General features: G+C 53.5%; 1 protein-coding gene across 1 annotated transcript; it reads right to left on the bottom strand.

Annotated features, from left to right (window-relative positions):
- Positions 1-5,102: 5,102 nt before the first annotated feature.
- On the bottom strand, positions 5,103-9,511 carry SPSB1 (splA/ryanodine receptor domain and SOCS box containing 1). Its single transcript, XM_079326296.1, has 2 exons — positions 8,714-9,511; positions 5,103-5,357 (listed from the first exon to the last, which is right to left on the bottom strand). The coding sequence occupies exons 1-2, from the start codon at positions 9,405-9,407 to the stop codon at positions 5,230-5,232; spliced, it is 822 nt and encodes a 273-aa protein (XP_079182422.1). The 5' UTR covers positions 9,408-9,511; the 3' UTR covers positions 5,103-5,229.
- Between the last annotated feature and the right edge of the window lie 4,463 nt (positions 9,512-13,974).

The following is a 13,974-nucleotide window of genomic DNA, read 5'->3' as shown; positions in this document are numbered from 1 at the left end:
CTCTGGTTATTCAAAGGTGTGGGTGGAAAGCTGCAGGTTCAGCCCATTGAATGAGGCTCTGGCCCAGGGGTTCCCAGGAGTGTGAGTGGGGCAGCAGCACAGAAAGCCAAGGAGGTGCCTCCCAGGATGGCAAAAATGGGCAAAAAGCTGCCAGTTCACAGATTTCACACAAACAATGCAAACAGGACAGGCAAACACCAAGGAGATCCTGCTCAGCAGGTCTCTCTTCTGATTGACTCAAACTTACCCCAGCTCAGAAAAAACCACAAAGGTCTTTGCCCCACTTCATTGTGTTTGAGGATTTATCATCCCTCTGATGGGCGGGAATAAGATTAAGATTTATAACTCAGCTAAATTCCAGTCCCAGAGGCTGCCCAAGGCCTGTGGCTGCTCACCAAGGGCTCAATTCAGGCCATGAGTGATTTATTCTGTAAATAATTCTGTAAATTCTGTAAATCCTTAACTCCCACCCAGCCCCCTGTGAGCAGGGGAATGGGGCTGCTCTGAGCTGGCCCCAGCAGGTCAGGGGTGACAGGGGTGACAGAGCTTGGCAGAGGTGACAGAGCCTGGCAGGGGTGACAGGGGTGACACAGCCTGGCAGAGGTGACAGAGGTGACAGAGCCTGGCAGAGGTGACACAGCCTGGCAGAGGTGACAGAGGTGACACAGCCTGGCAGTGACAGAGCCTGGCAGAGGTGACAGAACCTGGCAGAGGTGACAGGGGTGACAGAGCCTGGCAGTGACCCAGGCAGAGTTTCCCTGCCCTGGCAGGTGAGGGTGGGAAAGCAGCAGCAGGGCTGGCACAGCAGCAGGAGGCACAGGGCAGCCCCAGCAGGGCTGGAAGAGCAGAACAGGAGGCAGACAGAACATCTGGCAGCAGCTGGGACAGTTCAGTGTCTGCAGGGCAGACAAGCCTGCAATGGTTTAGAATGGAAACATGCAGAGGCAGGATCAGCTTCAGTGCTCTGTGCAAGCCCTGAATGAGTTTTGCTCCTTTCAACACTGCTCTGTAAGCCAAGAAAGGCTGTGCTTTGGGTCAGGTTTTTAATTTTAATAAACTTTGCTAAATAAATCACTACATTTCCTTCTCCAATCAAATGCAACTTTGGCATCAGGTCAGCAGCATTGCTCTGCATGGGAAGCCTGTGGGAGAGAAGAGGGGCAGTGCTAGGAACTGCCTTTAATAATTGTCTTTCCTTCTGCAGGAGAAAAGGTCTGAGTGCCCAAATAAGTTCCTAAAAGCATGATGCACGTCCTTTGGGGTCCCACACCTCAGGCCCAGGAAAGGGAAGATGCCTTGATGCTGGCAGAGGATTGCCAGGTACAGACTGGTGGCTGGGCTCCAGCAGGGAAGTTGTTTGAGCTCAGAAATAAATCCTGAGCCTGCTGACAAAGGAGGGAACTGGAAATTGTTGCTGCCCTGTCATTGTCACAGCCTGGGTGAGGATGCACAGGGCAGGTCTGGGCACCAGGACAGGTTTCCCTTTGCAGAGGAGCAGGCAGGGCTGCCAGAGGAGGGTGAGACATTTCCTAACCAGGCTCCCAGCTCCTGCTCTGAGCACTGCCCCCCTTGCACACTTTCCTAGACACAAATTACTCCCACAAAGCCCAACTCACAGAGGAACAAAAGCTGCTGCAGTGCTTGTCCATGTCAGGAACATTGACCCACCAACACCAGAGGTTTGTGTCCAAAAGGGAGACAGAGAGCCCTCTTTGCTTTACTCAAATTAAGGGAGAGGCCATGGGGCATTCCCCTGGGGTCTCTCAATTTTTTGGAGGACTCAGCCTCCTTTTTATCTTATTTTCCCTCTCTTTCCCCTTTGGCTGAGGTACCTGAGAGGCACAGACTTCCCAAACACCTGATACCTGAGATTCCCCTCTAATGCACAACCCTCCCTTTTAATTTTTAATTCTTACAGAATTCATGCTTATTCCCCCATTGATTCTTTCAACTTCCAATATCCAATTTCATTTCTCAGCAAACCTACAGTTTGTTTGTAAAGGCAAACATCTTTTTCCATTAATCAATCAGTGGAATCCCTCCCATTGTCTCTTTTATCTCTCTGTGCTGGTTTTATCTCCACAGGTCCTTTGTGAATACAAATCCTACATTCCTCCCATCAGAGCACCGGGATGCCAAAGCTCCCTGCAGCTCAGGCAGGGCCAGGAGCCTCCCAAAAACCCGGAGATGTGATGTGCTGAGCCTGGTGAGTCAGCAGGAGGAGGAGGAGGAGGGTGAGATGCTGCCAGGGTGGCTCTCAAGCAGCCCTGACCAGCAGAACCTGCAGTTTTACTCACCAGGGCTGGGATGGAGGCAGGAATGGAGCAGAGCCCCGGGGATTTGGGATTTATTGCTGCTCTGTGATGTCATTTGTTGACTGCAGCAGGTCCAGTCCCCAAGCCCTGACTCCTGCCCCGTTGCCATGGCCCTGTACATAAACACTGCAGCTCCAGCCCAGCGCTCACTTGTTTCAAATATTCCATGCAGCTGGAACTCGAGGCTGTTTGGGTGTCTGGAGCTCAGCATGAACAAATTCCTGAGTTTTCTGCACCTCCTGCACCCTCCAGCCTTGGGCAGAAAGAGGCACAAAATCAGAATTCCTGCAGTCCTGTGCAGCAAACAAACCACAGCTGGCATTCCTGGCTGTGCTGGATGCTGCAGCTCGGATCTACAAACCCTCATCGTGGCAATTTGGGCTTTTTTCCACATGTAAGAGACACCCAAAAGTTAAAAATAAAAATCTTGTCCTGGCTGGAGACGAGAGGCAAGAACCCCTTTACCCTTTTCTGAGCCCTCCCTCCCCACTGCCCTCAGCTGATGAAGAGATTTGGGCTCCCCACTGAACCTGCAGGTGGCTGCAGGGAAGGCACAGGTGAGAGCACCTGAGCCTCCATCACAGGCACAGGAGAGGCTGAGCCTGTTTGTGCCAAACTGCTCAAACCCAAAATTCCACCAGGACCCCACAGCTGAGCAGCACAGGTCACATCCAGCTCCACCTGAGCTGCACACACCCAGGTGAGCAGCCCTCACCTTTCAGCTGCCAGCTCTAAACTGGTATTTTTCCAAGCAGAGATAAGACCATGGGAGCTCCTGCTCTGCCTGTCTGGGCAGAATTGTTGGGAATAATCACTGCTCATGTAGAAACAGAGTACAAAGAAATCTGAGCATTCCATGAAAAAAAAAAACACATCACCAAGTAATATTTAATAAAGTTTATTAGGTTACTGAGTATTATCTACAGTCATAAAATAGAAAGAATTTTAAACTGTACAAAGTAATGTCCTGGTGAAGTGAGGAGAGGTGGAAATGGGGGAGCACAAAGAGCACTGAAGTAGGGAGAACACAGCTCCTTCCCTGCAGTTCTGGAAGACACTGGTTCAAGTTGAAGGCAACCAAGGGCTCCACACACTGAATTTTGTGTCCCACCCTGCAACAGAAACTAGTACAAACCCCTACGGTGAAAAAAACCTCCTATAATATTAGAATAAAAAAAGGGGCACATCACACCCCACCCAGTCTTGGCACCAACTCTGTGCTTTAAAAAATATACTATGCAAGTAGTTTATTTTCAAAAAGGTACCCTACAGCAGCTGTTTAAAACATGTTCTTATACATACACCACAAATATATATATATTAACATTTTCAACAACTAAACTCATTTGTACCTACACAAAACTGAAAGGGATAACTCAAAAGCAAAAAAAAAAAAAAAAAAAACAACAAAACCCAAAAAACTAAAAAACCAAACCAACCAACCAAACAAAAAACCCCAACAATCACACAAACAATTTTCAAGAAAAAACACAAAGAAATGTGCAAAATAACCCCAGAAAGGCAGCATAGTAACCTGTGCAGAGGTCAAGAGAGCAGCTCCTGCTGATAAAGGAGTGTCATCCTCTTTTCTTGGCTACTGAGGATCTATTTGGGATGTGCTGATTGTGCCTGAATTGCTTGTCCTGGTTATTGCAGCCCCTCCTGCTCCCCAGCTCTGCAGAGGTTTCAGTTTCCTCCTGCTGTGCCCGAGGTCACCCCTGGCCCCTTGAATCCCCCAGTCCCACCCTGCAGGAATCCCCTCCCTGTGCCTCCTCTGGCCAAGCCCCAGCCCAGCCCCCCTGCTGCAGGTGGAGCTGCTCTGGGCCTGGCTTTGGGTGGATTCAAGCAGCTTCTCCAAGGAGAATCCCCTGGCAGGAACATTGCAGGAACATTGTCCTACACCTGAGCAGGGACAGGGCAGGGCTTGGGGACAGGGCACAGGGGCCTGGGGACAGGGCAGGGCCTGGGGACAGGGCACAAGGGCGCTTGGGGACAGGGCAGGGAGCCCTGGGGACAGGGCACAAGGGCTGGGGACAGGGCACAGGGGCCTGGGGACAGGGCAGGGCTTGGGGACAGGGCACAGGGGCTTGGGGACAGCACCTGCAGCTGAGGGACAAAGATCCCACCCTGCTGCACCCCTGGGTCCTGCCCTGCCCCACAGCACCAGGAATCCCAGGCACAAGCTGCAGGTGTGAGGCAGGAGGGAGCAAACCCAGCCCAGCCAAACCCAGCCCAGCCAAACCCAGCCCAGCCAAACCCAGCAGGAGGAGCAGGAGAAGCAATGGGGAGAAACAAGAGAAGCCCCAGCACAGCCACAGCCACCAGCAACACCAAAAACCACCTCCTCCAAATTAACAACTGTCCTGCTGCTGGAAGGGCTCTTGGTTTTGGTGTTTCAGGGCTTGGGCTTGTACTTTTTATTTTTTGGCTTTGAAAAACTCATCAATTATTTATGGTATTCCAGACTCCTTCCAACTCTGCTGGCCATCCTGAGCCTTTCCATTCTTAGGACCTGGTCTTAACATTTCTATTCCTAATGCCTCCTCTTTCCCCAAATTAGGTTTTTATTCTTACTTTTACTCTTCTATTCTTCTTCTTAATATTTTATTATCCTTCTCCCCTTCAGCTGGCACAGAAAACCATTCCCTGAGCCCCTCAAACCCAGAGGAGACAGCAGAGCCTTTCCCCAGGAGGAGCAGGGGAGCACAGAGCCTCTGTAAATGTTCCTTTTGTGTGTGCTGGGGCTTCCAAGGAGCTCCAGGAGCAGAGCCCTGGGCTGTGACAAAGCAGAGCCTGAGACTGGCCAGGAGGGCCCTGGAGCTGCAGCAGGGGCAGGAGGCTCTGGCCAGGAGCTGCAGCAGGGGAGGGCCCAGGCAGCTCCATGCATGGTTCCAGCTGTGTCTGCAGCTCCTGGTCACTGGTAGAGCAGGTAACTCTTGAGGGAGGCTGGCAGGGGCAGCCTGGGGATCTCAGCCAGCCTGTCCTTGCCCAGGGCCAGCCTGACAGCGCGCCGGCACAGGTCCATCAGGGGCAGGGGCTCAGCTGGGGAGAGACAGAGAGACAGAGATGAGCACAGCCCAGACAGCTCAGGGACATTGCACTCTGCTGCTCCTGAGCCACCCAGCAGCCCCAGCCCACCAAACACCAGCACAGACCCAGCTCTGCTGAAACAGCCACTCCTGTGAATGAAACAACCCTGCAAGTTCCTCCTCTGCAATTCCATTCATAACAGGCAGCACACATCCTCCAGCTCGTGCCTCTTACTGCAGAAAGTGCTGTAAGAGTCACTGAAATAAAGCACTGCAGCAGCCAGAGCATCCTGTGCTCTGGGCACCCACAAATCCCTGATTCACTCAGGGGGCACCAGCTGCCAACCCCCCACTCACACTGCACAGCTCCATGGAAAACACAGCCAGCTGCCAAAGCTGCCAGTTCCTGTCCCACTGTGGCACTCCCCTCTAGAGGAGCCCCTCCTGTCACAAACCCAGCAAGGATACAAGCCTTTGGCTATCTTTTTCTGCATCCTGTACTTAAAACCCTGAACAAGATAATACAAGTTTTTCAGGAATGGCACACGAGGCCCTTGGCTGCTGAGGAGTCACTCCCAACACAACAGAGGGGACTGAGGTCAAAGCCAGAGCTAAAACATCCCAGGAAGATTCACATCAGCTCCTCACAGCCTCTGCTGAGCCTGACAAAGCTCACCTTGACCCTGCTCAAGCCTGGGGGCTGACAGAAATCCCAAAGCAAATACCTGGGTATCCTCTATTGCCTGAGCAATACCAACCTGCACATCCTCTATTGCCTGGGGGCTCCTGCACCACTGGGAATCTCCCTCTGCTGAGCACACACCCAACAGCACCATGGGCACAGAAGGAGCTTGGCTGAGCAGCTGCAGCTTTCAGCAGCTCTGGTGGATGCCCACAGCTCCAGCTTCCCCTGCTTCATGCCAAATTAACCCAACTGTCCCACAGCTTCCCAAGCCCCCCACTCTCCACACATGTTCTGTGCCACAGCTGCACCCAGCCCTGCTCCTGACCCCCCCAGGACCCCTTTCTGAGCCCTGCTGCCCCTCCAGGGACAGGTTCCTGCAGCAGACTGCAGCCCACTCTGGCTGTGACACTGCCAGAGGGACCATTACTGGCAGCATTCCTCTGGCACTTCATTCTTAAAGCACTGGGGCACAGACTCTCTGCACTCAAAGGCTGCCCCAGTTCTGCTGTGCTCAGAGACAGCTGGGACAGAGGCACTGCCCAGGGGCCTGACCCTCAGAGCCCCAAGTATCCACAGAACAAACACTCAATTCCACTTCAGTGGCCTTAAAAGGAGAGGATCTTGCACAGAGATTAAAATTTGTCCTCACCCAGCTGCACTGATAACCCAGGCTGACAAGAGACCAAGAGAGAAAGCAAAGAGAAAGCAAAGAGAAAGCAAAGAGAAAGCACAGTCACATCTGACCTCCCTCCATTCACAGGCTGACAGTCCCTGCACAGAGCTGCCATTGAGGGCTCACAAGTGTCAGAGCCAGACACCTTCTTTGTGCCAGTGCCAAAATAGCATCCCTGCTGGCCTGGTGCCCAAATCCACTGCTCAGCTCAGAGCACACCAACCAAACCCAGCCCTGGAGGTGGCCCTGGCCTTGCTGAGGCAGCTCTGTGCTCAGTTGCACAGACCTGCTGAGTGCAGCTCAGGCTCAGGCTCTGACCCCCCAGCAAAGCCTGGCTCCTGGAGCTCTGACATTCTTCAGCTGCTGTGGCAGAAGGAGCTGGGCTTTCTTTGGGTGAGGAAATGCCCTGCCAAGAGCTCTCTGTTTGCTCTTGCAGAGTTGAAGAGCATTTCCCAATAGCAGGTTTTGGTCCTGCCCCTGTGCAAGGCTCTCCTGGCCACTCTGACAGCTCAGTTTTTCTGGTGCCAGCTTTGTTGTACTCAGGCTTAACCAGTGCTGGGCCAGCATTAGGACACCTCCAGCACAAACTGAAGAGCCCAGTGTGCTACAGCCCTTGGGCAGACACTGTTCTGGAATGCAGGGGAAACTACTCTTCATAGCAATACTGCCAAATTTATTTCACTAGCAACATAAATCCAGATTTTAATACACTTCCTTCACCTCTCTCCTCCACCCTACCCGGTGGACTGAGTCACAGTCTGGCCCCATGGGAACTTCTGACTATGAGAGATAACAGACTTTAGCACGTTTGGACAGCCAAATTTATTACTAAGCTCAGCTAGAGATTGATACTCCTGTTAGTAAAAGGCCTGGCATGCAAGCTGGGCTGACTACAGGGTCCAGCCCCTGCTAGAAAGGAGCACACCCTGCTCAGAGAGGCAGGGAAGAGAGCTGCTCTTCTGAAAGGAGGAACATTCCCACTTTCTTACATGGGAAAATCTGCCCCTATTCTTGCCTGCAAGGGATTTTAAGCATCCCTTCATTATCCATTTAAGGAAGGGGATTGTCTCAGACTGTTTTCTGTAAGAGACACCAGGATTCCAGAGCCAATAGTGCAACTGTCAGAGGAATGTTCCTGCTGCTCTCTGGTAGCAGTGCAAGGTTCCCCATCTCTAGCTGGACAACTGGCACCTCCTTCTCACAGCAAAGCACCTCCCAGGCCCTGCCTGCTCCCTGCAGAGAGCCCAGGGCGTGCACCAGACTCTGCATTTGCACCGAGGACAGACTGCAGCAGCAATCCTGCTGACACCACCCTGCCTGGGAGAGGGAAGCCTGGCAGTGTGGCCCAGCAGGGCAGGGCAGGGCAGTGCTGCAGCCCCAGCCCCAGCCCAGCCCTGGCCATACTCACAGTCCAGCCCTATCCCCACCCCAGCCCAGCCCCAGCCATACTCACAGTCCAGCCCCAGCCTCAACCCCAATCCCAGTCCCATCCCCAGTCCCACTCATGGTCCATCCCCAGTCCCATCCCCATCCCCTCCCCACTCACAGCCCATCCCCATCCCCATCCCATCCCATCCCCACTCATGGTCCATCCCCATCCCATCCCATCCCCACCCCATTGCCATCCCATCCCTATCCCCATCACCACTCATAGTCCATCCCCACCCCATTGCCATCCCATCCCATCCCCACCCCATCCCCACTCAGGGTCCATCCCATCCCATCCCATCCCATCCCATCCCATCCCCATCCCATCCCACCCCATCCCCACTCATGGTCCATCCCCACCCCATCCCACCCCATCCCCACTCATGGTCCATCCCCATCCCATCCCATCCCATCCCATCCCCACTCATGGTCCATCCCCATCCCATCCCCACTCATGGTCCATCCCCATCCCATCCCATCCCCACTCACAGTCCATCCCATCCCATCCCATACCCATTCCCATCCCCACTCATGGTCCATCCCCACCCCACCCCACCCCATCCCACCCCACCCCATCACTCACGGTCCAGCCCGTTCAGGTAGCACATGCGGATCTCGCAGTGGCCCCACACGGCGCTCACCACCGGGTACAGCTTCTTGCCCTTGAGGCCGCGGAAGGCGACGCCCATGTACTGCCCGTCCACCACGAAGCTCAGCGTGCCGTCCTCCATGTCCAGCACCACCAGGAAGGAGTCGGGCACCACGAACGTCTCGTCGGGCTCCAGGAAGGCAGGGTAGGTTTTGCTGGGCTGGTTCTTGCCGTCGTGGTAGAGCCTGTTGCGGCCCAGGTCCCAGCCCCAGGACTCGTGGTTGTTGCCCACCAGGGTGGTGTAGCCCACCGAGTGCAGGGGCGCCTGGGCCGTGGCCACCCCCACCACGGCGTGGGTGCCCCGCTGGCGCGCGGCCCAGGTGATCTGCCAGACGTGCAGCCCCCGCGTGTAGCCCACCTTGCCGCGGATGGCGTCGGTGCTCTGCGCCACCGGGTGCCGGTGGAACAGCAGCCGGTCGTCCTCCTTGACGAACACGTTGAGCGAGCGATCCTGGTCGTTCCAGGAGTGCAGCAGCTGCACCTCGGGCGGCGCGGGCGGCATGTCCAGCAGCAGCTCCAGCCGCGTGGGCGTGCTGTAGCCCAGCGCCTGCAGCTCCTGCCGCAGCGGCCGGTACACGGCGTCCCTCACGTCCACGGCCCTCACCCCGCCCGTCACCTTCTGGCCCATGGCGCCGCCGCGCTGCCCTCACGGCCTCAGCCGCTGCCCCGCCCCTCGGCCATGCAGGGACGGCGCCCGGAGACCCTGCCCCGATGGGCGCCGCTCAGGATTGCCTGGTGCGCGGAAAGGAAACAAGAGGCGGCTTAAACACCAGCACGGTCAGCCTTGCGTGCTGCATTCACGGGGCACGGCGCCCATCTGTCCATCCCAACCACCCGTGCTGCCCCTCGGCAAGGAAGGGGTGCAGGGGGCAGGGAGGTCCCTTTCCAGCAGCACAGAGCAGAGTGCCATTTCCAGCACCCAAGGGGTGCACAGATCACCGTGCTCCCTTTCTCCAATAGCACAGATCACTGTGCTCCCTTTCTCCAATAGCACAGATCACTGTGCTCCCTTTTCCAGCAGCACAGATCACTGTGCTCCCTTTTCCAATAGCACAGATCACCGTGCTCCCTTTTCCAATAGCACAGATCACCGTGCTCCCTTTCTCCAATAGCACAGATCACTGTGCTCCCTTTCTCCAATAGCACAGATCACTGTGCTCCCTTTTCCAGCAGCACAGATCACTGTGCTCCCTTTCTCCAATAGCACAGATCACCGTGCTCCCTTTTCCAGCAGCACAGATCACTGTGCTCCCTTTCTCCAATAGCACAGATCACCGTGCTCCCTTTCTCCAATAGCACAGATCACTGTGCTCCCTTCTCCAATAGCACATATCACTGTGCTCCCTTTTCCAATAGCACAGATCACCGTGCTCCCTTTCTCCAATAGCACAGATCACTGTGCTCCCTTTCTCCAATAGCACAGATCACCGTGCTCCCTTTTCCAGCAGCACAGATCACCGTGCTCCCTTTCTCCAATAGCACAGATCACCGTGCTCCCTTTCTCCAATAGCACAGATCACTGTGCTCCCTTTCTCCAATAGCACAGATCACCGTGCTCCCTTTCTCCAATAGCACAGATCACCGTGCTCCCTTTCTCCAATAGCACAGATCACTGTGCTCCCTTTCTCCAATAGCACAGATCACCGTGCTCCCTTTTCCAATAGCACAGATCACCGTGCTCCCTTTCTCCAATAGCACAGATCACCGTGCTCCCTTTTCCAACAGCACAGATCACCGTGCTCCCTTTCTCCAATAGCACAGATCACCGTGCTCCCTTTTCCAATAGCACAGATCACCGTGCTCCCTTTTCCAGCAGCACAGATCACCGTGCTCCCTTTTCCAATAGCACAGATCACCGTGCTCCCTTTTCCAATAGCACAGATCACCGTGCTCCCTTTCTCCAATAGCACAGATCACTGTGCTCCCTTTCTCCAATAGCACAGATCACTGTGCTCCCTTTCTCCAATAGCACAGATCACTGTGCTCCCTTTCTCCAATAGCACAGATCACTGTGCTCCCTTTTCCAGCAGCACAGATCACTGTGCTCCCTTTCTCCAATAGCACAGATCACTGTGCTCCCTTTTCCAGCAGCACAGATCACTGTGCTCCCTTTTCCAGCAGCACAGATCAGCTGCCCATTGATGCAGGGCTGAGGGGATAATTCTCTCCAGCTAAAGCTGTGCTCAGTACCTTGCAGGCCTGACTGCAAGTGCAGAAAGCAGACAGAAGCTGCTGTGTCCAGCCTTGGGGGACACTCATCCCAGCAGCTCCTGGCCCCTCTGGACCCCTGCAGCCAGGGATAAACCTGCTGCCTTTGTCTCCAGTGAGCAGCTTCTCTTCTCCAAGAGGGAAAAAGAAAATCCCCAGTTTCAGTTGCAGAGTCCAGGGGGAGGAGCAAGATCCTTCTCACAGTTTAGCAGTTTTCCTTCCAGACTGCAGAGAAACCTCTGAAGGGCTGCAGCCAGCTTGGCCAGGGGTCCCTGCTCACTCTGCACCTCCTCCAGCACTGCACCCACTCCAGTCTCTGCTCTCACTCAGCAACACAAACAACCCTCTGTCACACAGCTGCCAAACTGGGGGCAGCTATTAGGAGAATTAGAGGTGGGAGGGGTGCAAACGAGCTTTCTAAGAAAAAAAGTGTTATTTTAACATTTCCTGAAGTGAGGCAATCATGCAGTGCTCCTGCCAGCTGCAGTCACAACACTTACTCACAACCAAGGACCTCATCTGGCATAGAAAACAGCATGAATCAGATCTGGTTTAAAAATAAGATTACTGGACATCAAGGCTTCAGCTGGAAGGTGAACAGGGAAGGCTCACAAATGTTCTGGGTTAGGGATCAATTCAGCAGCTTCCCTACAGGTTTTTACTGCCAGTCCAAGGTTTGCCATTGCAACAGGGAGCTAAATCCCAATTCTTAAGTAACAAAGAGACAAGACTACTCCTTCCTTCCTTACCCACTTTTTTAAAAATCATGGATGGAGAGGAAAATGCCTGAGACTCTTTAAAAGCCCCATCCCAATGCACAGGCTGCAGTACAGCATTTTCAAAATATTCAGATGCTGGGCACTGAGACAGAAGATGCCATTTAAATTGCCCAACCATGTTATCAGCTGCTGAGATGCCAAACCCATCCTGGAAGGTAAATAAATGCCATCCACAGCATCAGAACAAACCCTGGGCTGTGTAAGCCAGCTGGAGAACAGCTGAAAAGAAGGAGTGACAGCAAAGGCAGCTGAGGGAGGGCAGGCACTGGGTGCAGGGCATCACCCTGTCCCAGGTGATGATTTTGGCTGCTGTGCCCATCACTGCCAGGCACAGCTCCCTTCTGCCAGCCCAGGAGCTGCAGCACCTCCCACCAGGGACCCCAGAAGGAGCCAGAAGAGGCTGAGCTAATGGAGAGGCACATCAGTGCTGACCAGAGCAGACACTGCTGAAGAGCTCGGGATGGACACAGCCCATCAGCTCCAGCTCAGACAGAGCCATGCTCTGCAGGAAGCACCAGGTGAGCCCTGCTGCTCCAGGGCACAGGACAGAGCTGTCAGCAAGGGACTGGCAAGGCACACCTGGAACCCAGGCAAATCCAGCTGCTGGGATTCTGATTAGGATAAGGGAACAAAACATTGGCAGAGGGAGGAGAGGCAGATTTCCTGTGCAGCACATGTGAGAACAGCATAGGAAACAAGAACCCAAACAAAGCAGGCTGCAGCAGCACTGGCAGAGCTCTGAAGCACAAAACTCAGGAGAAGTGAAGGAACACAACTGTGCTCTTCATTAGCAAAACAATGCATTGATCAGTGTGGCTTTTTGCCCTTTGCCAACTAAGGGTCATCACGTTTCTCAAGAGCAGGAGCCCTCCTGCCTGCTGTGCCCCAGCAGCACCATCCCCAACACCAGCACACTCACCCTGCCCAGGCAGGCTGCTAGATAAAACACAACGCCCAGAATAGAGAGAAAGGGGTGAAAAAAGATAAAGATTGAAACAAAGGGGTTGGTTAGAGTGAGATCAGGTCAGTACCAGCACCAAGACTGAAGTGCCACAGGGCTCCTGCAGCAATTCCTGCTCACAGCTGCTCCTGGCACCAGCTGAGCTGCAGAGGGGCACCTTGCCCTGCAGTCAGGAACACAATTATGCCCTCATTTCTTAAAAGGAAAGGCACAAGACAATACAGGCACTTTCCTGCAGCAGGAGAGACAGAAAGGCTTCTCCTGGTGAATTAATGGATTAATGCCCTGGGCAGCCTGATATGAAACCCAGCCAGCCATAAATGAAAAGATGTGCTGGGGAATTAGCTGCTTCAGAACCTTTGAACTGCTACAGGTTTAAGTGCAAATGTAAACATTGAAAGTGCTTTTATCTATCTTATCAACAGCTCAGGCTTGCTGCAACTCTGCTCTACCAACATGAGCTCATCCCTTGATGCTCACTCCTGCTCCCATGCTGGGCTCAAAAACTGGAGAATGAAATTCCAAGAGTGTCTCAGAGAAGTGCTCACTGTTATTTTCAGTTAGAATTAGACCTCCCTTCCCTTGAGGTGTTCAGAGCAAGCAGTTTGCCACACCAGAAGGAAATGCCAGGCTCCAGAAGAACTGCTTGCAGCAAACAGATCAAGGCAGGAGACAGCAGAGACATTTAAATGGAAAGCAAAATCCTGCTGTTAGACAGGGAGAACACAGCTCTGCAAGGGGGACACTGCATGTGGCAGAGCAGAGCTGGTGTCCAGCAACTCACAGAGCATCAACAACACATGAAGGATCCTAAACTCCTTGATTCCTGATCCAGGAATTTACTTTACTTTATTTCTTCAAGTCAGTTTACTGTGGCTTTATCTCCTTCCCATCATATTCATTAGGTGTGCTTCTACAGATAAGAGGCCAAACCTTTGAACACCTCTCAGGCTCTGGGTGCTCTGCAGACAATGAATCAGAGCCCTGCCCTATAGATTTCCAGCCTGGAACACACCTCAGGAGAAAAGGAGATATATATTATATACACTGCACATGGCCACTGACTTGCTTACAGCTTTAGAAGGTGAACTAAAGACCCCACAAAGTACCAGTGAATGAGACTAAAAAACCCACTGAGGTTTGCTCATGTTTCCATGATTTCATAGAAAAGCACAAGGAAAACCTGGTTAATTTTCTTGGGCTGAATGTTCATCCTGCAAGCCAACAGTGCCAAAGGAGGCACACAG

This window comes from Erithacus rubecula, assembly GCF_903797595.1.
Source record: "Erithacus rubecula genome assembly, chromosome: 24".
Lineage (NCBI taxonomy): Eukaryota > Metazoa > Chordata > Aves > Passeriformes > Muscicapidae > Erithacus > Erithacus rubecula.
This window is presented reverse-complemented; position numbering and strand designations above follow the sequence as displayed.

What these genes read in the sequence shown, in the direction of transcription:
- SPSB1 (XM_079326296.1), bottom strand. Translation starts at nt 9,407, where the DNA reads ATGGGCCAGAAGGTGACGGGCGGGGTGAGGGCCGTGGACGTGAGGGAC. An exon ending in CTACCTGAACGGGCTGGACC is followed by an intron (nt 5,358 to 8,713) that starts GTGAGTGATGGG and finishes GTCTCTCCCCAG; the next exon opens with CTGAGCCCCTGCCCCTGATG.